This window comes from Megalops cyprinoides, chromosome 20 (genome assembly GCF_013368585.1).
Source record: "Megalops cyprinoides isolate fMegCyp1 chromosome 20, fMegCyp1.pri, whole genome shotgun sequence".
NCBI classification, from domain to species: domain Eukaryota; kingdom Metazoa; phylum Chordata; class Actinopteri; order Elopiformes; family Megalopidae; genus Megalops; species Megalops cyprinoides.
The window spans coordinates 15753541-15776804 of record NC_050602.1 but is presented as its reverse complement, the minus strand read 5'-3'; the positions used below and the strand labels follow the sequence as shown (position 1 = coordinate 15776804).

Genomic DNA, 23264 nt, shown 5'->3' with positions numbered 1-23264 from the left:
CAAGATTTGTCCCCATTTGAGAAGAGAAGCATCCTTGCTTTGCAACCAGTCAGACCTTACAGGGATAGGTTCCTTTAGTGTAACAGTACTGCACATAATGTAAACCTTGTGTGTCCTACAGACACACTTTCCTGCACACATCAATGGATTTTGAAACACTGGAAGTGAACCATTTCACTGCATCTTGATGTAAATTTAACGTTCTCCCCTTCATAAGAAGTATAAAGCAAATGTTTAATACTGGGCCTTTTCATTGTAAAGCTATTGTACCTGCAGTAAGTTATGATGTCCAGTAAAGTATTTGCTATAGAGAATCCATTTTTTTAAACTTTGGCTCAGTCAACAAAGCTAAATTCAGACTAAAAAATATGCACATAGGAAGGACTCATAGCTTTTAATTATACCTCAATATCAAATGCTATAAGTCTTCTTAGAGACAGAGAAGGCAGTCTAGCAGTTGTCATGTTATATCATTGCGAAAGCATTAGCCTCATTTATCTTCTAAAGACTGTATACAAAGAAGCTCATAAACATTATACACTTAAATATTTCATGTTTCATCCTGAAGATTTTTTTTGAGGTTGTCCATCTGGCTTTTAAAACAAACTTTGCTCAAAAAATTCATTTAAATGTCAATGGTAAACCTTTAGATAGGTTTACAATGAGCACTCCTTAAGGGACATGAAGGGTATGAATGAATAATAAGACAAAGAGAACATTACAACAAATTACATATATGCAGCGATGTAGCTAACCATCATTAAGAAAATAACAGTATTAAATGAGAGGGTGTCCATAACACAGACAAAATGGCAAGATGTATGCCAAAACAGTACGTTAATTTTTTATTCATATACTACAGGAACACTTAACTTATGAATACCAAGTTTTTCCTGGTGTTTGCAATACTTGAGCTCAGGGTCAAGGTTGACAAAATGGTTTGAAGTAGGGATGTTAACATAAGTAGCTGGTTATTCGGTCAACCATTAATGACTGCCTAGCTGGCAACACTTTTTACAAATAATACACATTTTATAAAATAAAGAAGTATATATATATATATACTTTGCTTTCCGGTTTCACAAGCTACAATCTAAATCATTCCGACAATTAACTTAAAAATGTTCCCAATTAAGGGTCTCTATTGTCTTTTTAGATGCAAAATGGACAGGGGGTGGAGTGAGGTAATAGGTTTTCAAAGGATGTAGCTGAAACATTCAACACAAACAGAACACTCTTGCCTATGCAGCGTACTTTAAGCCAGATCATTATCTAAGTATAGAACCTTATGGTAACATGCACTTGCTCTACTCAGCAAGTCCATCCCTCTCTGCCATTAAAGACTATATTTTATTCATCTGCATCAAATAACCTTTCCTCATCTGATTTGTATGACCAGTCACACCACTAGTTATTTTGGGGAATCAGTTTTAGGATAGGGGTACTTGTATGGGCAGCATGTGCTTAGTAGACAGTGAGGCCCTGACCAGTGTGCACTTGCTGAAATGGAGTATAAATGATCTCACACCTAATGGCACTGCTTTTTTTTATTTTTGCGACAAGTCATCTTGAGGTCCAGATCCACAGGAGTTTTTGGCTCTCCAAAGACAGAAATAAAAATGCTTCAGAGTGAGAGATCATTTTCTGTTCCCTCCATTATTCTTGTTCCTCTAGTGTAGTGTTTTTCAATCCTACTCCTGGAGCCCCCCTGTCCTGCATATCTTCTATCTATCCTTGCTCCAAACACACCTGATTGAAATTATTAACATGCTCTTGATTAAATCAGGTGTGCTCGGCTAATCAAAAGTGCCACTGATGAGTTCAGTCAGGTAGGTAGAGCAGGGAAAGATGGAAAACATGCAGAGCAGGAGGGCCCCAGGAGCAGGATTGAGAATCAGTGCTCCAGTGAGCCCCCAAAGTTTCAATATTTTCAGCGCAATGCTGTTTATAATTATTAACCCATTCTGTATCATAGGCAAGATGCCATGAATCATGTTTTCAGCGAACAATGTTTTAAGTAACAACTTAAGATCCAGTTAAATCTTCCAGTTAAGATTTAACTGGATCATTTTTAACATCTGAAATCGGATACAAAGCCATTATCTACATCCCCACTTTGACACGCGCATTTGAATTTCACCTAATCGAAACGTCTGCTAGTCTGGGTCCCATTAGTCTGATGATATGCAATCTTCAAGTCCTGGGGAGACTCACTCACTTGGAACAGGAAGTAAGAAACAATGAAAAATAGTTTTAAGTGACTATGTCATAAGTTCTGGGAACCAACGGCAGCTCTGAATTCATCCTTCCTTGAAGAAAACCTTAGTGCCTAATTATTATGGGTGCTGCTTACTAGTTTTTCTTTACATTAATTTTACTTTAAACTTCTGATTTCTATTTCTTTGTCAAGGTTCACACATGTTCTATGTGCAAGGTGAGCTGTGTTTGAGTGACTCCTTTTTGGTTTGTGCCTTTTCCATCTCAGATATTCCAGAAGATGCATTACAGCTGAGGGCTTGTCTGTTTCCTTTGAAAGCTCCGGGTGCTAATGCTATATGGAATGGAGACTTTAGAGGAATGATGAATCCACTCTGACAATTTCTGCATGTGTGTGCAGGCTGAAGGCCCAATTCAATCTGAACACACCGAATAACTGAATCAAGCAAATGTCACATCTTTTACACAACTTACACAACCCCAAGTTCAGCAAACACTGAAATTTGCTAGCCAGTTGCCTTTAATCCAAGGGAGCTCACATTTTACACATACTTTCACACAGCTAGATATTTACCAAAGCAATTCAGGCTGAGTATTTTGCTCCACCCAGGAATCAAACCCGTGACCTTGTGCCACCTATCCACCACTTCACACATGTTGCCAGAAATGAGCAAAATGCCTGTGTAAGTAACAGAGAAATGTAACGCCTGCTTGAATATGGTAGCAGACATTAAAGGGAAAGCACAAAACTGCAGGACTGAAGTGGAGCCCGAACAGCCAACAGTCTGCTCCCACCAGACATGATTCACCGGGCAGGTCGCCAAGGATGCGGTCAGAACAAGGTGACAGAACGGCTTTTCAGAAAAAGCGCCGTGTTCTGTCTACCATCCATGACCCTGTACTGCAAAAACACTTGCAATAACCTGGGGAATTACAAAGTATTGCAAGACAATTTCGGATGAGGGACTAGATAATAAGAGGACAATCAGAGAAACGCCATATTAACAATTTAAATTTACACAATCCTTTCTATCAACAGCTCTCAGTATTTTTTTAATGCACTGGCCCTTAGCAGAACATCTACTTTCCATATGTGTACAGATGAAGTCCATTCTGGTTACTCACATTCCCCTGCGTCTTGGCCGCTTAAAGCATGACGTTCCTGGAGTCAGAAATCCACCAGTCATCATCCTGCCTGCTGAACGTCAGCCAACAGCTTCCTACTGCTCGATTTCGACAACGAGCCAATATCAGTGTCGGGGTTCACGTGAATGTATGCAATACCACACATTCAACGGAGCTGAAATGAACTAAGGGGAGCCTGTCTGATCCTCAATTAGCATTAAGGCTCTACACAGCATTCAAAGTGCTACTGTAAGCACATCCATTACTGTCACTGACTGCTTACATAAACAGGGACCGATATTTCAAAAATGGTACTTTTTATAAACCCTTGCTAGAGCAACCCAAAAGGAACACAGGGGCAAGGTGATGCCTCAAACCTACACTAGACTGGGTCATTTCATTTCAACACCATGTCCTTCAGAACGCAAGTGTTATATTTTTCCATCTCTACGCATTTTGGTCATTTCAGAGACCACTGTACTTGTTATGATGTCAAAAAATGTATTAAAAAAAAAACTGAACGCTGAAAATTTTCACTCTGCAGTTATGGACAACGTGCTGTAACGGTTGCCATTTCTCCTTGGTGTCACTAGCTTCTCACTGAAAGCACGCCGTTTTTAAACTAGAGCTGCGACAAACAGGATGAGAACAATGCAAAAGGTTTACCCTGTTTTGCTCAGGAGTTTTCTTTTTTTTATATGTTCTGTGCATATTTAAAGGCATAAAAGTTACAGGAAGACGTTCATACCACCAGATCTCCCGAAAACTGAAGAGGTAAGTGATTTGTATAAAGGCCATAAAGGACGTTAACTCCCAGCTCGCTCCTGAAGAGCACACCACAGGAGGGCAGCAGAGGGAAGGAAACAAAAAAACGAATCCTTGCGAACAAAACCACAGGAGAGCCCGGCAACCCTTCTGCCGAGAGGCGGGGTTTGATTTCAGAGACGACGATAGGTTTTCGAAGGACGCTGGAGATTAGCAAAATAAAAAAACCTTTCCAGACTGTTAAGTGCTACATGGATGGGCTGCTGTCACCCGTTTTGTAAGGTTGGAAGCCACCGGGCTTTGCGGCCCACAGCTGGCCGGGTTGGCCAGTCCGGGTCGGCGGTGCTCAGTTCAAAGCGTGCTGCCGGATGGTGTGGAAGATCCAGTCCATCTTGGTCGTCCAGCCGCCATGGTGGGCATCGTTCATCTGCTTCATGAAGTAGTCCAGAGCCTCCTGCTCGGTCTTGTCCAGAGCCAGAGTCTTGCGGATGTAGGCGATGTCGTCAAAGGACTGCAGCTCGGGCATGCCGGAGCCCAGCATCATGGAGAAGAGGTTGATGAAGAGGTTGGCGTGCTGGCGGATGGCCAGGTAGGCTTTGTAGCACATCTCCTGGAACCTGTCGATGAGGAGACAGTGTGAGGGACAACCTCCACCTTGTCCCCCTTCTTCACCGCTTCACTCAGCACAGAGATCCTGATTTCAGGCCCAGAATATTTTTTGGGTGTCTTAAATAGCATCTCAGTAAACTTTCAACTCAGAATATTCTGGCAGAAAAATGTTAAAAAAACAATGAACATTTTAAAATTCATCACATTGAGTTACGGAATTCTGGCATGTCTTTTAAACACATCTTCAGTCTGACAGCCTACACTTTCTAATCCCCTAGTGTGAGAGCTGGGAAAAAGGCAGGACATCTCCCTAAAAGCTGGGAAATGGGTACTGAGAAGCTCTTTTTTTAGGTCATGAAAAGAGGCTTTTGTTACTCTGTCCCGAATCTCATTGTTGCAGATGCAAGCCATCTGCCAATAACACAACATTGACTCCCACAAAACAAATGCGTTATTCACAAACAAGACAAACACACACGCATACACAGACACAAAAACACTCCATGAGGCAGTAGAAATACATTGGGCACTGTTACCTTTCAAATTCTCTGGTTTTAGTGCACTCCTGGGTTCCTTTGCTTATCACAATTAGGAAATCCTGGGTTAGGACAAATGGTACCCGCTCTCGTTTGTAGCCGAATTTCTTTTTTTTGTGATCCAAGAAATGGCCAAAGTCTATGTGGAACAGCTTCAAACAATAGGAAAAGAGGCAGACATTGTGTGTGTCACACAATTGAATTATGTAAGTTAAACATCTATGCAAACAACAAGATGAAGCAACTGGAGGACCTACCTGCCCATCATCCTTCACCATGATATTACTATTGTGTCTGTCTCCAATCCCTAGGATGAACGTGGCCACACAATAGCCAGCGCAGGACCGCGTGAACAAATCAATGGCTAAATCGTACCTAGAGAGAGTCAACCAAAAATGAAAATCAAGGGATAAATGCATATTTGAAACTCAAAATGCTAAATACTGACCATCAATGCCACTTAGTAGTAAAGTTTGAGCCTCTTGACTGGCTACAGCTGATGTATGTGGTGTACAGTATTCATTCTTTTTTCATTCATTTTAGAAATTGAAGGATGATTATCATCTTCCACACAATATATTACAGGGTGACCAAGCAGTCTCCACTCACATCTCTCCCTTGTTCTTGTCTTTAAGCCACTGGTGGAGGGTGTGGCTGTTGAACTGCAGCGCCCCCTTTAGGCCACCTTTGCACTGGATCTGCATGATGGTGTGGGAGTTCCTCACCACCTCGATGAGCCCCACACAGTCGCCAATGGAGAGGCACCCATAGGGCAGCATTCTTTCATGGTGAATTAAAGAGCAGATGATTGGTCTCATCACAGTGCAAATTAAAGGCAACATTTGCAGTCTCTACATCAAATAATTACACTCTGGTCATTGGAGACTCCACATGTAAAACATCCAGTCTTTGGGAGCCCATAGTGTAAACTAAATCATGAAACTGCCACCCCTGGTTTGTGTAAAATATGTCCAGTCACTAGAGTGTAGATACTGAATTATACATTGAGTCACTGGAGTCCACAGTGTAAAATCTGTCCAGTCACTGAGGTCTTTGTATCATAAAATAAACTCAGTCACTGAAACCCCTCGTGTAACATATGTACAGGAGATCCTCTGTCTGGACTATGTCAGTATTGTCGGGTCATGTTTTTAATAATGGCGTGTTTACCCATCAGGTTTATTCAAGATTTCTTTAAATAATGCCGTGTTTACCCATCAGGTTTATTCAAGATTTCTGTTTTTTAACTAAGAAATTAATTGTTATGAGAACAACAAGTACCTGAGATCCAGACCCTGGTTCTGCCAGATGTTTTCCATTATCCTAATGATCTGCAGAGTCAGCATGTCTTGCCGTAAATCTGGGAAATGTTACATTATGAGTTGATACAGCAATTAAACCATCCTGAAAATTTTTCATTTATTTAGCAACAACATAGTATTGTGACTTTTAATGATATTCCAAAGATATCGGATCAAATTATTACTACGTACAGGCATAAACAAGGATTCAGGCAAGCGGTCAGCATGCATGACAGCAATTTATGAGAACAAGCTGAAACCCACCATCTCCGTTCTTGAAAATTATCTCGTTGTTCTGGAAGAGAAGCTCTGACATGATGTCAGGGTTTTCCCAGTTGAGCCACAACGGCCTTTTAGCAGATGACATTATTCTGCATTCTTCAAGCCTGAAAATGTTCAAAACAGACATTTTTTCCCCCAAGTAAGGAATCAGCAGATATCAAACAACATTCATGTTATTTTTAATCCCTCTGTATTTAATAATGCATGCAAACACCAAGTATAAATATGACCTTGTATTTTATCCAGTGCACTTTTTTAATGGGAACAAAACGTAACAATGGGGTGGACATTCACACTGATAATATCTGGTCAACTGAGTTGGGTGAAATAATCCACACACAAAGACGGTGGGGAACAAAGCAAGTAACTCCCACATCAAACACATGACTTCTCTCTAATCTATTATTGTGCAACAACAGTTTGCCTTGTTAGTTTTGATGAGGGAGCTTGCTGCTTTTTTTAACAGGAACAAATTAACAGCTGCACTGAAAAGAAATCTGCAATCAGACCTCCATAAAGCACTGGGTGTATTCAGATTCTCTAGACGGCCCTGAAAAAGGGTCTGTAATTGGAGGGAGAAGCACCGCATTTCACCCTCACCTTCTTCAATGCGCCTGTGTATACAGTCACCATCACAGCAACAGTAGCCCATCTGTACCTGCATTTTTACAGACCTAACACTGGCCTACTTCTGTGCTCAAACAGTACATTCTTCCTTAGATGGTTACAGTTATTCCCATGTATTACTCCATTAAAGTGTTATTTCATCAGCCATGCGTGTCTAGCACGGCATAAAAATATTTCCGTTTTCAGTACGCCTCATTTTCAGTCCCTACTGAATTATGAAACTGTGGTGCGAAATAGAACGGAACGCCCTTGCACCTTTAGGAAAAATATTTATTTGCATTCCATTGGACGCATCCCTTTCATTGCTCAAAGGGCTGGCAATAATCTGAGAGAATGCATTCAGGGCTTTGTAAGTGAGCTGTCTTGGTGGTGGTTAGGTTGACCGACCGGAGGTTGCCCAGCTGGTGAGCAGGGTTGAGTGGGGAGGTGAAGTTCTGCAGGGCGTCCATGTAGTCCGGCCTCCTCATCTGCTCCACCAGGAACTTCATCTGGACCTGAAGAGACAGACCATTGGCGCTCCTTTAGAGGACACTGCTGTCTGAGACAATTGCAGCCATTTCTGTTGTTTCCAGTGTAATCAATAGTTGTATCTGGTCAGGGCTTAATTCTGCAGGCCAGATGGATAACAGCTACACAAAAAGAGCATTTGACGTGGGCTCAGAACATCTCAATCCAATATTCTCAACACTGCTGCTAAAACTCTCCTTCTGGCATTACCTTTCTCCTGTGAGAACTACCCAAATGTAAATGATTTTAACAGGTAAACTGGTGTCATTTATGCCAATAATGTCCAATTCTTCAAGTCAACAACATGCCTAAGGTAGGTTTTAAAACTCAGAGAGTGTATTTGTTTAATCATACTAAACACTTTTAAAATAGCCTTGTGTGGGCGGTGGATGTGGACTTGGGCTGTCAGGTTAAACCTTTACTAGGGTTAATTTTCAAATGCTTCTTCCCTTTTTCCTGAACACATCAGCTGAATCTCTGAGAAGAAATGGGCATAGCTGTTTTCATGAGAACTACAAAGCAAACCCCTTGTCCTCTTTTCCAGCAGGTGGGCCCATCTTGTTACCTTCTGCGTTTCATCTTTCTTCTCCTGCTTGAGGATGTCCGTGAGGTTGATCAGCTTCTCCATGGCTTCCACCTGTCGGCTCAGGTGCTTCAGGTACATTCCGCATGCCCGGCAGTATGACTCCAGCAGCAGCCCGAACCGCTGGCTAACCGTTTTGTTGTGCATCTCAGACCTACATGGGTGACATCCAAGCAAAAGAAGCTGGGTGGGTGCCTCCCACTGGCTTTCCAGATACATGAGCTCAAACTCGCACATGCCTGAAGCAAGGGGACCGAGTCCAAGTAATCCCTGCAATGCGGTCTGATGGCTTCATTAAATCTACATGTGTGCGGAAAGTTGTGTTTACACGACCAAGCTGTTATTGCAATGGAGGTGGCATAAACAGTTAACCAGCGAGAAAAGAAGACAGGGACACGCTGATTTCCACCGAGGCTGATTTCAATGGTAAATTATTCAGCCTCACCAAACCTGCTCCACGGCGGGTTAGCTGAGGTGATTCTGACTTTTCCATAAAAAGACCATCTGAACTGCACTTCTTCTGATCCAATATCAAAGAAACTTTACTGCTTGTGTGCATAAAAAAAATGCAAATATCAAGAGGAACAAACTGTTCACACTGCAGCTTGACACATTTGCTTAACAGAATAAAAAAACCTCACTGTGGTTATCCAGAAGGATATGCAATAAATTTAAGGAATCTAACATAATGACACTAGAAAATGCAGACCCCAGCTGACAAAATATTTATCTAACCATAAAACTGTGTTAAGGAATTGGATAAAGCTAGCCTCAACAACACATTCAAGGCATTTGAGGTAAGCCTGCTTTATAAAACCACCTTTGAGAGAGAGCTCCCCTGTGACCTTTCTCCATACATTTGTCAGATTCATAATTTGAGATCATCGATCAGTACAATCCTGCCTGGACCCTTTAGATACAGTAGGTACCGTCGCTCTGCATTTCTTTCCTTTCGACTTACTTTAACCAGAGCAGTGACTCAAAGAGGAATCAATACCAAACACGTCATAGGGTAGTTCTGCAATTAACACATATGACTCTGCTTTATTAAATAGATTTCGACTCACTTTAGATGCCAAAAGAAGAAATGTCCTATCCTCTGGTTAGTCAAAGCCTTTTTCAGCAAGAATCGCACCAGCGGATTATCGAGGTACTGCTCATATTTGAGAACCTGATGATGGGGAACACAGGTGTTACAGGAGTCAAACAAAGAGAGAAGTTACAGACAATGCAGCTACGTGACTTATAATTACTTTGCCATTGCACTTGGAAGCGGAGAAGTTGTACCTGGACCAACTGAATGAGGTACTGGGAGAGTTTGTCGTCTGTCAAATATTTCTCAAGGCACCTGACAGCGAAATCCCGGATCATGGGGTCGGGGAAGTTGCAGTCCAGCAACTCCATGGCTTGTTCTGGCTTTATGGCCGGCCAGTCCTTCAGAAGACAATACATCTTGAAAGGAAAAGAAAATATTTGGCATTTTATCCTTTTTGGTAGGGATGCATATTAGTAATCGGTCAAATACTCAGTAGGAGTATGCGTAATGCTGAATGACATGTTGCAGTGAATACACTTGAATCATTTAAAAGCCAAATAGGATTAACCAGAGAGAAAAGCCACTGGGAAAGTATTTGGAAAGACACAGTGGCATTTACAAATATGCCTGGCAAGGACCATTTACTCAGTGCTCATTCCAATCAAACTCTTTCTCTTGGGTTTCTGAAATTACAAATTACATGTATGCGATTGAACTAGTGCAAGTTTTAAAGTATATCATGTCTTAAATAAATCACTCGAACACATAAATTCAAGTCAGAGACAGTTCACTGGACGTACGGATACCTGTGCTACTTCATCTCTGGAGTTCCACTTAACTGCCAGGAGAATCTTAGGCAAAATTTCTGGCATATTTACACAATAATGCCTAGGAGAAAAGAGGCAATAAGAAGTCAGTTAACAAGAGATTCAGGCAGTTTTCCTACCCAAATCTTCCACATGCTGTCCTTCATAAACCTAAGCGCTGACCACAGATTCACATTCATATTTTATCAATTAAAGTAAAAGCAGTAAAGAAAGGGCATTACATAGTATTGCAGTTAAGACAGGCCAGCACTATCTAATCCTCCAAATTGTTTTACCAGCAGCTGTTGAATGAGTCGTTAGTAAATTATGCCTTTGTGCTATTCTGCCACCTTCGCTTTTCTTCAATGTCTTATTTTGAATTTTCTCTCCCTACTACTTAACACAGGGTGTGGGTTGATTGCTCCCTGATCCCTGTCCTGAGACTGTACTGAGATCAGCACACCGCTACACCGCCCCCCCCCCCCCCCCCCCCCCCCAGCTGCGAGTGCGCACTACCTGTGCCGCCACAGGAAGTCCTTCTCCTGCTCAGTGATCTCAGAAAGAGGGTCTCGATTACACACCAGACGCAGCTGCTCATTGTCGCTTTCCGTCAGAGCGTTGTCCCGGGCCAGTCTATTACTCTGTGGGAGGGTAGGAGACATACGTGCTATTCAAGGCACTGAATGCAATGAGAGAGTGTGGTCTGTATCAGAACAAAAGTAGGTGTAATTGGCTTGTCATTTATCTTTAATCTTGAGTCAATCCAGATTATCACCGTACTGAACTTGGTCTGCATTACACTTCAAAATTTCATTGAAAGAAGTCATAATCAGATGACATAATCAGATCAAGATCACTCATATCCGGGGTCTTGAGGCATCAGGTCTGTTTGTATCAAGGGAAATCCATTTAAGACTGCTTCAAATGTGGCAACACAGGAAATATGACTGATAAAGTGAAAGTCCACCATTCACATTGCCAACAGTTTTCAAACAGGGTCATCTATGTATCATTTATGTAAAAAAGCCTGATTTTGCTTAGGCTGGCTGTACACTACACCAAAATGAAGGGAATGCTTCTAAAACTGCCACCACCATTTTTTTTTTTGCACAGGCTATAAGATGACAATTTTGGCAACCCCATGTTCACATTTCACATTCAAAGCCAACTGCTGCTGCTGAAGACAATCAGAACAATCAGACAGATTGTCTACGACAGTTATTCAGAAGTCACAGACACCTCCAGGACTCGCAACACAAGGATACAGGTCTGCTTATATGGATAAAAAATGATTCAGTTGTTTTGCTGCATTAAGAAAGAACATTGAGTGAAATATTCAAGGTTTAATATTCAATATTCAAGGTATGATATCTGAAACGCAAACAACAAGTGCTGTGAAACTTTATATGTAATTGAAAAACCAAAGACTGGCTGTGTAGGAAGATTGAGTAATACCTGAAGACACTATCCTTAAGGAACAGAAAGAAAACACGTATTGACAACAGAAATGTCAGGAATCTGAGGCATTTTTGTTTGTCCATCAAACTTATGGAGGTTGGTGACAAGTTTACAATGCAGTAAGAACGCTCTTAAGAAAGCACAACAAGAATAACCTGCCCCAATAAACTTTTACTTTCCTTATGCGTCACAATATACAAATGCGAAACGCGTAAGATTTGTGACCATTTGTGACTGAGTGCACCACACTCAGTCTCGCAAACTCATCCTGCATTTTTCTAGAATACAACGCGTGCACAGTGATGGTGAGCGATGATGACAGAGGGTTTCCTAATGAACATCATACACATCTGCATGGGAACGCTCACCCCCGTGAGAGGGGGCTCGGAGTGTCTTGCACAGGGATGACGTCGCGTTACTAAGTGCCAAAACAAACGGCCAGACTTCCTGAAAGTCAGGAGCATTCCGAGAAAGCCCCGTTTGACCGCAGGCAGCCTCATTCCTCTGTGTGCCACGCGACGTCAATGGAGAACCTGCAACACATGATACGGCCTGCCACTGTGCTGTTGTTCACATGCCTCACTGGACCATGAGGCCTAACATATATGCAAAAGTGCAGTGTGCCTGCAGATGAATACCAGCCCTCCAGAGGCTGCTCCGTGCAATGGAGATAAGCTCAGACTACTCGCTGCCTCGGCCTCGGCCTCGGGGTGACAGCAGACGTTTATAGAATTCAGGCTGGAATCGCATGACAAGGCAAATAATCGTGCACACATCGCGAGAGCACCCTGCGCATTTTGACATTCTGACCGGAGCGAAAACGCAGCACCAAGCACAACCAGAGGCATATTACAATAAAATGAAATCTGACAACGTATGCGTTTTGCATTTTAACAAAACTTTATAAGGTACATGCAATTTCATCTACTCATTTATTCCAAAAGCAGAATGGGAAGCCATCCAATAGAGAAATTCAATGCAAAACCACATCTGCCTACATACTTCAAAAATATGAAACAACCATTACCCAGTAACAACTATGTGCACTACATCTACATCTGGGGACAGCAAGGAAGAACTAATGTACATCCAGCCAACATATGTCAGTCCAAATCCATGATCTTACCAGGCCAGTGTGGCAGTAATTAAAGCCCAGCTCTCTGGATATCATCCAATTGGCATGGTCTTCAATTATTGCCATGTCAGGGAACTTTACTGGACTGCTGAAATAATCAAACTCCAGCTCCAAACATGGGGTTTCCTAAAGACGACAAAGACACCATATTAATGGGACGCAATGACCACAGTGAATTAAAAAACCCAATCCAAACTCCAGACAGCTTCCTGCCAGTTTCACAGGATGGTCCTCACCTTGTTTGGATTGGAGCCCGTGACCCCGATGGGGTTGAGCAGGTCTTCCAGCCCGTGTGGCACAGGCCACAGGTTGAGGGCCATCTTCCCCGAGACCAGAGTATGGGTGTAATCAAACAGATTCACGTTTCCCCATGCCAGTGGACAGTGTTCCTGGGCAAAACATCAAAAACACAACACAGGATCAGCGATATTCACTCACATGGACAGTGCTTGCACTTGGGCTGGGTTTGTGAGCCATTTTTTCACATAAAAAAAAAAAAAAATTGTCCAATGACCAATGAGCACTGACTATGTATATAGATACATTGAAATTAATACTTCATATTCAAACGATTTTTTGAAAACTGTATTAGATGGACAAATAATCTTTAACAAATGCATTAGATCAGCAATATAATTTTTCAACGAATAATCTAAATTTACATTTACATATGATCATCACAGTAAACACCTTCTGTCTTGAGATGGCAGCTCAGAGCCAGCAGTACACCTTTGTGTAAACAGATAAGAGCCAAACCCAGCAGCTGATACACTACCACCGCATACATGTTCAGCATTTAAGACTTGCAATGCTTTTGATGTCTTTCCTATAAAGCAAAATAAAACGTGTGTAGCGAATGCTACCAGAGCAGAGCTGTATCTGTAAACTAGGCGTGTATCATGGGTCATAAAACCATCCGCCCACATCTCTCCCCTTCAAGGCTACATCACAGCGTAAGCCCAGTGCTAAATTACACATGGCCAGCTACACACCCATGACCAAAGCATGTGAAGAGGGCCAAGATTAGCTCCGCAGCGCAACTGCCACGGAGAGGCCACCTCAAGATTTTACAGCGTCTTTTCCCTGGAACACGGGCATCTCCATAAATCATTACTCGCCCCTGGGGCGTTGGCCGGACGAAGAGCTCACTCACCTCCTTTGCCCCTTTCCTTCCTTTCACGGAGCAAATGGACAGGCAGAGGCGAGCTGCGCGTGGGATATCGGGAATGTACATGTCATAGTTGAGCCACTCGTTCCACCTGTGAAAGAAACGACCAGTTCAGATTCTTGTCAAAGGAAAGAAAAAAGAATAACTCACACTGCCCACACAACCGTATGTCCCACAGCAGGGTGATCCAAAGGCCTGCACTTCCATTATGTAGGTCAGCAGCCTACCTCCCACTCCCTTATGTTATCCTTTCAACTCTGGCTAAGTCCCGCTCCTCTGCGCTCTGTTAGCATTAATGCTGCCCTTTTGGAAATTGGACCGCTATGATTTATAACTGTGTGCAGTAGCTACAGTTGCTATCTCAACAAAGATTTTTTTTCTCGTAGTGGGAGGAAGAACAGAGACCTATTCTCTTGCGACACAAGAGCTGTTTTGGAAAGGGAAGCGTGAAGATAGCGGAAGTTACTTTGCAGGAAAAAAAACAAAACGAGCATGCTATATGTCATGACTGTACTCCATTCACAGTTATGTTACTTTTGATTTGAGAGATTACAGTGCAAGGACACATTTGTTTTTAATTCAAGTGATGGAACAACATTAAAAGAATACAGCTGAACGGAGTAACGTAGGACAGAGAGTGCTGCCGTACCTGGGATTCGAGCATGGCACGCGCTGAGTGTTCACATTGTCACACAGCTGCTCTCCTCCGTGGTATATCCCCGTCCGAACATAGATCTAAAGCCAAGAAAAGGGACGCCGAAACAATCACTTCAGCACCATCTGCTTCATGACACAAAGTTTTACAAGCTACTAAGCAATTTCCTCTTCATTTACAGAATAAAGCCACACAAGAGGATTTGTACTTCCTCCAGCAATTCTCTTTCTACAGATATCTGAGGAATTCTCAAAGGTACCAACAAGATAGGTATAATGGCAACTTGATGAAAATATAGTAAATTAATTAAAAATCTAAGGAGCTTATCCATTATTAAAGTTCGCCTTTCCTTGGGTGAGGGTTAGGGTTAGGGTTAGGCCAAACATCTAGAGGGTAAAGGTACCTTATCAATGTCCCGGATGTTTACATTGACGTACGTGGCACACAGTATCCTTATCCTCAAGGTTCCGTTGATGGTCCACAGGGACTTGGCTGAGGCCTCGCCGTTCATGTACGGCGTGGCGGTGGAGATGCGGCGGGCGTACGACGGCATGGTAAAGTTGTCCGTGGGCAGCTGGGAATACAGGCTCTCCTTAGCCATCAGCATCAGGTTTGGCATTCTACCCAGCATGATGCAGCTCCTAACGTACTGAGAGACAAACGGAAATGTTTGAGCATTACACACCCTGAAACACAAGCAAAAACAGCAGTGGCACTTAAATATTTTGAGCCATAATCGCATGGGAGTAAACACTGTTATTATGAATGAAGAACTCCATGAGACTACCACATTGCTGTATTTCACAATGTGATGTAGTATTTTAGCACAGTGCTGTACCCTACCCGGCAAAAACCTACAAGTTTCATGCTAAATCACAATCACACATACAACTGGGAACTGACAACCTGAATCTGATGCATGAATCATATTCAGATGAATATGGCGTGGTAGTGTGGCACTGCAGTAAGGAGCGGGGATCGCAACCAAAAGGTCACTGGTTCGATTCCCCGTTGGGGCACTGCTGCTGTACCCCTGGGCAAGGTACTTATCCCAGAAATGCCTCAGTAAATATTGAGCTGTATAAACAGATAACATGTAAAAACTGTAACCTATGTAAGTTGCTCTGGATAAGAGCATCTGCTAAATAACAATAACATAAGGCAATGAATAAACAATTCACACGATCACCCTTGATTAATAACCAACTCACACGACCGTCCTTGACCCACTGACAAACAGTCACTGTAAATCGCATTAATGAAGTCAGCGGGATGGCACGTCGGCCCGCAATCCCAAGCCAACGGGGGTAAGCATCTTAAGCGGGAGAGGAACAGCACGGTGCCTCAGGGCTGGGAGGGAGAGGGGATTACCTTGTACTGACTCAGCGGGTACTTCTCCAGGAGGTACTCGTCGCAGCCGCACACTTTGAGGATGTACTTGCCCTGGTACTCCTGCACGCACATCTTCAGCTGCTCGGGGGACAGCAGCATGCTCCGGGTCTTCTTCCGGATGGCCTCGGCGATCACGTGCTCCGGGACGCAGTCGTGGTTGATTTTGAGAGTGTACTTCTGCTTATCGTTGTTGGGGGAGACTATGACCCAGATCACCACAATTATTTGACCTGACAAAAAAAAAAAGGAAACTTGCTCATATGCCAGACCAGCAAACTAAAACAAATACCCAGAGAGTGTTACAATGAAATGAATGCATGAAATAATAAGAGTTGTAAAATATAATAATATAATTAGCAATAATAATAGTACAACTTAATGTATACATCCAAATCTTTCACGCAAAAGTAATCTACCAAATGTTGATGAAAGGGTCAAAGTGAAACCTGTCGAACATATTGGCGATTGTGTTTTCTTGTTTGCTTTTTTTTTTTTAACATGAATCTTGCATTGTAATATAAAAATAACAATGAAATCAGCTGATGTTCTATCAGCATTCCATCTCTATAACACCTTACATTAAATAATGTAGTTATGTTTAAACGATAAGATTTCTGCTTGTCCATCAAGTGCGAAAGCACTGCTTTTGAATGAATGGCGTTCTGCGCCTAGCTGGTCCCCTACCTTTGTCAAGTTTATTGTAAATGTGCTTTGGGAGTTCAGGGGACGACTCCACGTTGGGAGGGTAAACATACAGCGCCCGACTGTGCGGCCCGCTGGCGTCTCGGAGGTCGACCGACTCTTTGCAGACATTCAGAATGTTCCTCCTGAAGTCCTGCACTTCAGGGTCCTTCACCAGGTCGAACTCGCACACGGGCATGCCGATCGCAAAACCTGCCAACAGAGACGTGCGCCATCAACGAAAACAGGGGCCGACGAGAACGGAAGAACTTCCTGGAAAAACGTGTGTGAGGGACTGCTTTGCTTCCTTGGTTTGTCCAATATTCACTCCACAGATGGCTGCTCTGTGAATCTGCTCATTACACCATGCCTTAAATTTCTCCTAGGGCTGTTTTCTTGGACAATTTGCATACAATTCAGCTTACAATTACCATTTCAAACGTAAACATAATGGGAACTTAACATTAATGATCTATTTTGAGACTAATAACACAAATAATTTGAAAATTAGCTCTTGGAAAAGTATTCAGCTGGTTGAACCAAGTACACCCCAAGTCAACAGCCCTTACAAGACTGACTGACAGAAATGCTTTGCAGCTCTGACTAAATGCGATTCCTTGGGTTTTGTAATTTTGTAGTACCACACCCCAGGTGCCTTCAGCATCCAAAGACACACTTCCAAAGGCTGAGAGAGTAAAGGAAATTTACCAATTTCCCTGTTGAGAATTTTCTCTTCCCTGTTGCCAACAGGTTCAATGACTTTTAGAAAAGGCTGAAAAAGCCTGAGGTCACAGAGTCTCCTGGTTTCATCGTAAAACTCCTCTCTTTCGGCCTCCTGTGTTACACTGACAAAGATGTACGAGGTCTCTTCCTGCAGGAGGTGGTGCAGAGGGTACTTCCTCGCCTCCTTAAAAAGCTCATGCTTAATGGTGATGAGAGTGGCCTCACGGAGGCACTCGAGGGTTAGGATCATCCCGTTCGGTAGGAGACAGTCCACCAAAATCCGCGGGGGCATTAAGTGGATACCCCATAGCTCTCCGGACGACGGTCTTGGAGGCATGGTTCACAACTTTTAGGAATCCTTTGAATTCAGCCAAAATGGGTCTCTCTCCTATGGGAGAAGAAAAAAAAACGCAAATTGCAGTTATGTTATGGTGATTCTTCTCTTAGTTCATGAAATTCAAAGTTACATAACTGAAAGCCAAATATACAAAGAAGGATTCCCCATCATAAAGGAAGAAAACATTGGTTATTAAAGGTCTAGGGAAATAGGCAGTCTTTTGAAATCTCACAGGAAGTGCAGTTTCCACATCCTCACTTTTTGCATTTAAAGTGAACAGAAGTTCTGTTTCAAACCATATGATGTCTACAGCAAGTAATATATGACGGTGCTAAGTTAATAATTTTTCTGTCTGAGGATGAGTTGTGGTAATAAAAATACAGGCCATACAGTCACACTATCATGTTACAAATATGACTCTGACAGTGATGAGAAAAACAACTGTTACTGCTGCATATGTGGTCAGAATGATCTCATGTGTGTTACTGTTAACTCCCTGGAAGAAAAGACCAGTCAATGAGTCACACCTCTTGCTGGAAGCCAAGCTCCCTCAACACAGACCATTGGAGCCAGCTCTTTTGGGATAAGAAATTCCACAGTAGATGGCTAAATAGAAGCATCCACCCCCCCCCCCCCCCCCACAAAAAACCTTTGGGGTGGATCACCATTCTAAAGCTGACCACAAGACGCAGGAGAAGGGGCCAGAGATCAGGTTGCACAATTCCAAAGTATATTTGAGAACATGCCCACCATCAATGCTTTCTGCAGTCACTCCATCAACTACGGTTGCTCCAAAAGAATAAATATACCCCATATTGCACGTATGGCAATGGATTCCATACAACTTATTTCCCTACTGGGTGAGCAAGCAGTCCAAAAATGTAACAGTAACATACACACATGAATCATTTTGCAATTAGAGATAAGTCATTTTATGCTGGAGGACTGCTATACTGAGGACTTGAACGTCAATGCAGCCATCATCAGCACAAGCAGCGGAATCAAGTTTCAATTTCGAACAAGTTCATGGCTGTCCACCTTGCCTAAACTGTAAACAAAAGCAGTGAGCACAGTCCACATCCACATGCCTGTCACCTGATCAGTTTTTCAACCAAACCAAAGTGAAAAATGACTCCAATGAAGGGACTGTGACAGGATGCGCTGGAGACCAGAAACTCTTCCCACAAACAATACAAAGCAACAGCCATCTCGGTGCTTCAGAGACGTTTAAGTTTAAAGCCCTCTGAATCAGTTAACATCTGCCTGATGCACTCGGTAATTATATAAAAACTGATATAGGCAGGACTGGTAACAAAAAGGTCGCTGGTTCGATTCCCTGATGGGGCATTCCTGTTGTACCTTTGGGCAAGGTACTTAACCCACAACTGCCTCAGTAAATCTGCAGCTGTACAATGGATAAAACTGTAAGTCGCTCTGGATAAGAGCATCTGCTAAATGACAATAAAGTAATATGATGTAATATAAAACATCAGAGGCTACTTGCATGCAAGTATGACATGTCTATGGAGTGTGTACCACTTTCAGAATACTGAAGCAAGATACACTCAAACCTAATTCAGTTGTTTTCCACAGCCCAGAGTGGCATATGGTCTCATGTCCTAAGGCTGACGATCATATTGCTGGTTTCCTCAAGGTCTGGATACGGCAGCTTTTATAAACATATGATGCTGCTATATTTTTATCAAATGCTGAAATGAGGGACTAAGGGAATAACAACCAGATCCACAATGCAGTGTCATCATGGACGCACATTCAAAACTGCATACAACCAAAGTATCATTTATGGAGAGCTACACAGCTAGGATTGAGGGGGCCCATCCCTGTGTCAGGAAAAAATGGCCTGCAAGAATTGATTGCTATGCCAAACATGGAGAGTGGCACCTGGTATAGAGCGTATTTTTACCAATTGTCTGAGCCCCCTTAATATCAAATATCCTCCTTTCACCAAACTGTAAATCTGTTTAACTCATTTAATTACTCTGTTCTCAAACAGACAGACAGGGGCAATTATATAACCTCTGTTCCATCTACTGGTGATGGAGGTAACATCATAACAGCTTACCTTAGGTCAATGGATGCAATAACGGTATAGTTGGAGGAAGGGCTCCCTTCTTGTTTTCAGACCACCAGCATTATCGCCTGCTCCTCAACATGTCACTATGGTGCCATTTTCTGTGGCAAATGGGGAAATTTCAAAATTAAAAGCCATGAACATTTTGATATATGTCACTCAGAGAGATGCTATTTAACCATCATCACCTTTCATGCAAATAACTTGCAGTTTTTTTTCCTCCTGGGCTCCTCAGCAAACAGTGGCTGTAGTGTAAGTGTGACATGTAAACCTCAGCTACCCAAACAAAAAGTGAGTGAGCATTAGGTAGCACAACGATACATGTTGTCCAATTATTTGCCTTCTATTGCCTCATCTTGTTTGTTCGCGGTTTTGCACAAACGATATTGCACAGTGTAACTAACATTATCCTGTCAAGAGGAGCGCATACAGAAGTAGAGTAAGTACACAGATTTTTTACTTCTGAAAGAGATGTTGTACCGATGACCCCCTTCATGGCTTTAAATGCTTGGGGTTTACAGCGCTCACTCTTGGTTGAAAACCCCTGGATTTAGGTACAAACGTTTCCAGTACAGTGTTCACATTTCAAACTGGATTATAGCTAGCAAGGAATTTCTTTATATCTATGAGCCTAACAGACGCTCAGATTAATGTATGCACTAGTTGTTGGGATTGTTAAATCGAAATTTTCGGCAGTTCGACAAACACTAAACTAGAAACCTACTTTTAATGATATACATATCTTTAACAAACACCCAAATTAAAGTTCGTAACATTACAGTGTAGACCACGTCTAAGATATGAGTGCAAAAAAAAAAAAAATCAATTTGTCATTAACTTTCTTATTAGCAGCCAAGGGATGACGCCGGTTAGCTTTCTAAGACTGCACTGCAATTCGTAAACTTGAAAGCCATCCAGCGAACAACAGTACTACAAAATAACGGAACAAAAACAACAACGATAGTCACAAACTTACCTATATATCATCAGCTGTTCTACTTATAATTGGATAATATCTGACCGGCGGAGGATAATGTCTAGCTAGCTAAGTAACGTTGATCAAACAGGAGAATCGTGGCAAAAGCTTCAGTATTTCAGATAGGTTTGGAAATCTTATTGTGTAGCTTGATCGGTTTATTTTACGTTGGCTAGCTTTAACCGGCTACCGATTTGATGGCGTGTTATTAGCTAGATAGCTGGTTAGCTAAGTTAGCAAGTCAGGGTATCCGCAATAAAACACCCAATCAAATTAACGCTAGCTACCTAAGAGCTAGCAAGCCAAACAGTAACGTTGCATACCAACCAAATTGACATATCAACAGACATAAAATAGAATTTCCCTTTTAAGCGAAGTGTGCCCGGTCCTATTTTAAAGTCGAATTATTTTAAGACAGCGACGCTCACTTGGTGTTTATTTCCCACGTTTTCCGCAAGAGTAGTCTGCTAACGTTAGCCATCTAACCAACATTCCTTGCGACGGTGGTGTTTGTTTTCTTTCTGAACAAGCCATATCGTTTTCCAGACTGTAACGACTGTGAAGTAGGGAGCCAAAATTGGTCAATTGTTTGAGGTATATCAGTTATCTAGCTTGTGTTACTATCATTTATGCTTGCTGACAACCCGATTTCCATTTGCTTGCTAGCTAAGTCACTTACCCAGTCGTCTTTTCCCAGTGGTTGATCTCCACTGTTCACCTTCCCTGGACCTTTCCCAACAACTCCACTCCGATGCTCAGGCCTACTAACAGCCTGACAGCCGCAACTTCTCCATAGCAACCATTGGTCTGTTTCTTGTTTTTCTTGTCAGGAAATCAAGGAACGGAAATTTTCAAAAAAATATTTTTTTCTTAATCCCCCATTGAAAACGTACTATTCACGCCCGTCCTTTCCAAAAATCATAGTATTCCATTTTCATCCCGGTATCTGTAGCCAGCTAGCTAGATAGCTATCTAACTAGCTGACAAGCTACAAAACCACTGCAATTAGTGTAAATATTGCGACTGCAAACAATGTATTCACCGCACCGGTTCTTGAGGTTTTTTCCCTCTGCGATTTCCACCATTAAAGCTCGCTGTCGTGCAAGTTTTGTTCGGGTTTACAGGAGTAACCGGAATCCTCTAACGTTAGCTCTAATTCAACCACCCTCTTTGGCGAATACTTGTGCTGCAGAGCTTTTGAAAGGACTCCCACCCCCTCCCAACAAGAAATGGAGTGAGGTTAGACTGGCAATTACATAAGACACTAAGTTAATGAATGCGCGACAGCTCAGCGTGTATTTCTTAACTTGAGAAGCAAACTGTAGGTAAATACAGTTACGTTGATTGCTCTGTGACTGCTAATTTCTGGGCTTTTTAATGTGATCTTCTTGAAGGCTGGGTGTGCCGATACAGACTGGTTGGCTAATATGGTTCGTTTTACAAGAAATAGTGAGGACATCTCGCAAGATGTATCGAAGCAAAATGTTATTCCTTTTTATTTCACTAATTTTTAAAAAGTACTCATTCAGTAGTCTATGATGAAATGCGACTTCTCCTTCAGGCACATACTGTACAGGGCACAAAATGCCGAGTGACTCACATGTACAAAGCATATCTTATCTGTATGTCTGTAAAAGTGCAAATAACAGGCTTGCCTATTAAAATGGTTAATATCAAAATTAGAAAAAAAGTTATAACGTTACAAACTTAACCATATGAATTTCAAATACTTCGGCTACCTGACAAACGGAATAAGCACTTCTCTGAACCTCTGTCACTCATTATTTCCTCAATTCTTTCCTGTAACTTCGTCTTTCTCTTTTCTTTTCTTTTCTTTTCTTTTCTTGTCCTTCAAATTCTGTGCGTTGGATGAAAGTACGAAGTTGCGGGAAAGGATCATTGGAAGATACTTGCGATTCAGGTGTGCTAGACATGTACACCATTCATCAAAATGCTATAGCTGCACAGTAGCCTATTTTAAATCAAAGAATACCAATGCTCCGAAGTCTTTACCTTTATGTAGAAGATATGTTAAGTTAGTTACCTACTAGGTTAAGACTTATAAAGGTATTACTGTGAAGGTACAAGCAATTTATAAGCAAACATGCAACACTGTCTTTAAGAGACATGATTTAACACTTGATAGTTCCAATTAATGTGTGTTGTATTAAAATGTTGTACATGGCATATCCCAAATGAGAGATAAACAAGGCCAACACACACAAGACAGCATACAAGCTTTTGCCAGCTTAG

General features: G+C 42.1%; 1 protein-coding gene across 1 annotated transcript; it reads right to left on the bottom strand.

The window, feature by feature from the left end:
- Nucleotides 1-1844: 1844 nt before the first annotated feature.
- LOC118795560 (phosphatidylinositol 4,5-bisphosphate 3-kinase catalytic subunit alpha isoform-like) lies at nucleotides 1845-22167 on the bottom strand. The gene is made up of 22 exons (XM_036554132.1): nucleotides 21691-22167; nucleotides 20027-20136; nucleotides 17592-17994; nucleotides 16887-17096; nucleotides 16182-16432; nucleotides 15214-15459; nucleotides 14805-14890; nucleotides 14141-14246; nucleotides 13224-13376; nucleotides 12979-13113; nucleotides 10911-11035; nucleotides 10395-10476; nucleotides 9840-10004; nucleotides 9620-9723; nucleotides 8535-8706; nucleotides 7850-7956; nucleotides 6818-6939; nucleotides 6534-6612; nucleotides 5862-6032; nucleotides 5510-5627; nucleotides 5253-5404; nucleotides 1845-4724 (listed from the first exon to the last, which is right to left on the bottom strand). The coding sequence occupies exons 3-22, from the start codon at nucleotides 17941-17943 to the stop codon at nucleotides 4454-4456; spliced, it is 3207 nt and encodes a 1068-aa protein (XP_036410025.1). The 5' UTR covers nucleotides 17944-17994; nucleotides 20027-20136; nucleotides 21691-22167; the 3' UTR covers nucleotides 1845-4453.
- Between the last annotated feature and the right edge of the window lie 1097 nt (nucleotides 22168-23264).

Coding starts and splice junctions, on each gene's coding strand:
- LOC118795560 (XM_036554132.1), bottom strand. CDS start 17,943: ATGCCTCCAAGACCGTCGTCCGGAGAGCTATGGGGTATCCACTTAATG. Junction 13,377..14,140: donor GAAGGAAAGGGGCAAAGGAG/GTGAGTGAGCTC, acceptor TGTTTTGCCCAG/GAACACTGTCCACTGGCATG. Junction 7,957..8,534: donor AGAAAGATGAAACGCAGAAG/GTAACAAGATGG, acceptor CTGTCTCTTCAG/GTCCAGATGAAGTTCCTGGT.